The sequence below is a fragment of the Sphaeroforma arctica genome (assembly GCF_001186125.1).
Source record: "Sphaeroforma arctica JP610 unplaced genomic scaffold supercont1.3960, whole genome shotgun sequence".
Classification (NCBI taxonomy): domain Eukaryota; class Ichthyosporea; order Ichthyophonida; genus Sphaeroforma; species Sphaeroforma arctica.
In genome coordinates, this window is record NW_014036598.1 from 1 (window position 1) to 2,866 (window position 2,866).

A 2,866-nucleotide genomic window follows, 5' to 3' on the forward strand; every position below is an offset into this window, starting at 1 on the left:
ATATATTTTAATTATATATCTCAAATGCATACATGTATATGTATAATACAAAGCTTACCTTGACAATTGTCCAATTAGCATTTTAACTGCCGTTGCGCGTCACAATACACGCATATTTACACAATTTCAACGTGTACGTCCATTCAGATACGCATACATGTATATCTATGGTGTTCTCACACTACCATTAACGCCGAACAACCACACCTTACAATCCCCGTTGCACCACATAGACATACAACAGGCAAGTGGAGGGTGCAGATGACATCGACGCAGAGTTCACGCACCAACTCAGTGCCCACAGTGGCAGTCCAACAATCGACAAAACGGACAGGGCAGGTGTCCAAAAAAACCACGGAACAGGACAGGAGGGACATGCAACAGGTGCTACTAGAGGGCCGTGGCCTGGGTCACTCATTTGTTGTGGTCAATGGAAGGGTATGTTTGTGTGGTGTGTTGAGATGGGTTGTCTGAATGACATGTATGTTTCTTATATGCAGTCTATGTGGAACACGGCCTGTACAAGTACTCGTGAGGTGTGGCTGCTGCGTTCATATGCCTGCGTATTCGTATGGTTGGGAGAATCGGTGTTTGCTCACACCGGTTGATGGGTGTGTGATGATATACATTCACACTTAGGGACACTTGGGGGCGTGTACGTAATCAGATTTGTAATAGTGTATATCTACTAAGTGAAATTAGGTAATTTAAGTATATACGTAATGAGATTTGTAATAGTGTATATCTACTAAGTGAAATTGGGTCATTTAAGTACATACGTAATGAGATTTGTGAAAGTGTATATCTACTAAGTGAAATTGGGTAATTTAAGTACACACGTAATGAGATTTGTGATAGTGTATATCTACTAAGTGTAATTGGGTAATTTAAGTCATACGTAATGAGATTTGTGATAGTGTATATCTACTAAGTGAGATTGGGTAATTTAAGTACATGGACTATACTCCATTGATCTGCGTCGCATCGTGCTCCGCCCATACATTTGTATGTGCACATGTGGATGGCTGACAATTAAGAACACCAATATAAGTGTGCGTCGTTGCAAAAAAAAACCCCCTAGTTTATGTTCACATTTACCTTCGTAATCGTGCTCCGTTGTGAGAGATAGACAACATCCACAGATTACAAATACCCATCCACTTTTTTACCTTAAACCAGGGCTCATAATGTAACCCATATACAGCGTAGACGTACTACGTTTTGACGTTTACGAAATGATTTTATACGTAATTTCGTTTTACGTTATGAGACCTGCCTTAAACAGCCCTTACGTTTATTCACCCCGTTACGTTTTCCCTTAGATCATCGGCCCTGTCACAAGTGCCGGAAGCTTCCTCACCGCCGACTTTATCGAGGTAGAACGAGACACTTTGGAATGGGGCAATAAAATCAAGGGAATACTTGAGGACGAAAATAGCAGCCAATCAGCTGCAAGCATCAGTGATGCTCTTGTACGCTGTCAGTCGCTACTCGGTGGTGAGTCTGTGGTTCGGGATGGAGCGCCGGAGCTAGATGGTATTGGATTGTCGTTAATTAATTTGCAACGCGAGGACGTCGCAAATGGCCATTTGCACACCGTAGTGGTACTGATCGATCCTTTGAGTTCCGATGCGCAGAGACTAACACCACAGCTCATGGTATGGCAGTGCTAGTGTGTGTGTTTTTATATGTATGTCTTTGTTTGTGAGTGTTACTGTGTGTATGTATGTTTGTATGTGTATGTGTTTGTTTGCGAGTGTTAGTGTGTGTGTATGTATGTTTATGTGTATGTTTTGGTTTGTAAGTGTTAGTGTGTGTGTGTGTATGCGTGTTTGTATGTGTATATGTTTTTTTGTGTGTATGTCCGCGTGTGTGTGTGCGTGTGTGTTGGTTTGTGTATGTTGATCGTGTGTCTGTAAATATATTAAAGGAATGGAATACACACTTTAATCTCAATTGCACGTACATGTGTCGATGAACAGTCCCTTGTTTTTATGCCCAGCTGCCCATGCGTACTTGTCTGTATGTGGGTATGTATGTACTAATAGTTGTTGCCCTTTGACGAACATTGAGGCACCTCCTTAGTTTGCTGGCCAGTCAAATACACCTATAGTTCCAATGATGGATATCTTAAACCCTAAACTTTAAAACCCTAAAACCCTAAAACATCCAGAACTGCCCCACTAGTTTAACAACACTTATGCTTCCAATAAGGGGTAACTAATTGCACTGATAATTGCCGCACTAATTGTGTTTACACCCGGAATTGCCGTACCAATTATATCTACCCCTATAATCCCACCAATGGGGTACTGTTTTAACCCATAGTCACCCCCCTAACTATGATGACACCCAGAACTGCCCCATTAATTATAGCCACACCTGTATTGCCAAACATGCGTAGCTAACCACACACCATAACTGCGCAAGCACTACACGGATATCTTCTCACTAGGAATATATTAACTACACTCTTGATTTTCTAACTAGTGGCATACCAATCACAGACTTATTCTGAATTAGTAGCGGAATAATCACACTAACACCCCCCAATTAATTTCATGGTGTTTTTCCGTATCGCAGATACTTCGGGAAGCTCTGGGAGCAAGCATCTCTCTGTACCTGATGCCTACACCAATGCTAAAGACTATCCCTCTCAATCGCTTCTATCGCTTTGCCGTAGCGGCCGAGCCGTCATTTTCGGAAAATGGACGGTATGTGCGGATTTGAACACACACACACACACACACACACACACACACACACACACACACACACACACACACACACACACACACACACACACACACACACACGCACACACACGCACACACACACACACACTACACACACACACTACACACAC

At 42.4% G+C, this 2,866-nt stretch overlaps 1 protein-coding gene across 1 annotated transcript; it reads left to right on the forward strand.

Annotated features, from left to right (window-relative positions):
* Positions 1–234: 234 nt before the first annotated feature.
* Positions 235–2,730, forward strand: SARC_13954 (hypothetical protein; the record flags this gene model as incomplete). Its single annotated transcript, XM_014291915.1, has 3 exons — positions 235–438; positions 1,323–1,658; positions 2,584–2,730. Exons 1-3 carry the CDS (start codon positions 262–264, stop codon positions 2,728–2,730), a joined length of 660 nt encoding a protein of 219 aa, XP_014147390.1. The 5' UTR covers positions 235–261.
* Positions 2,731–2,866: the final 136 nt, after the last annotated feature.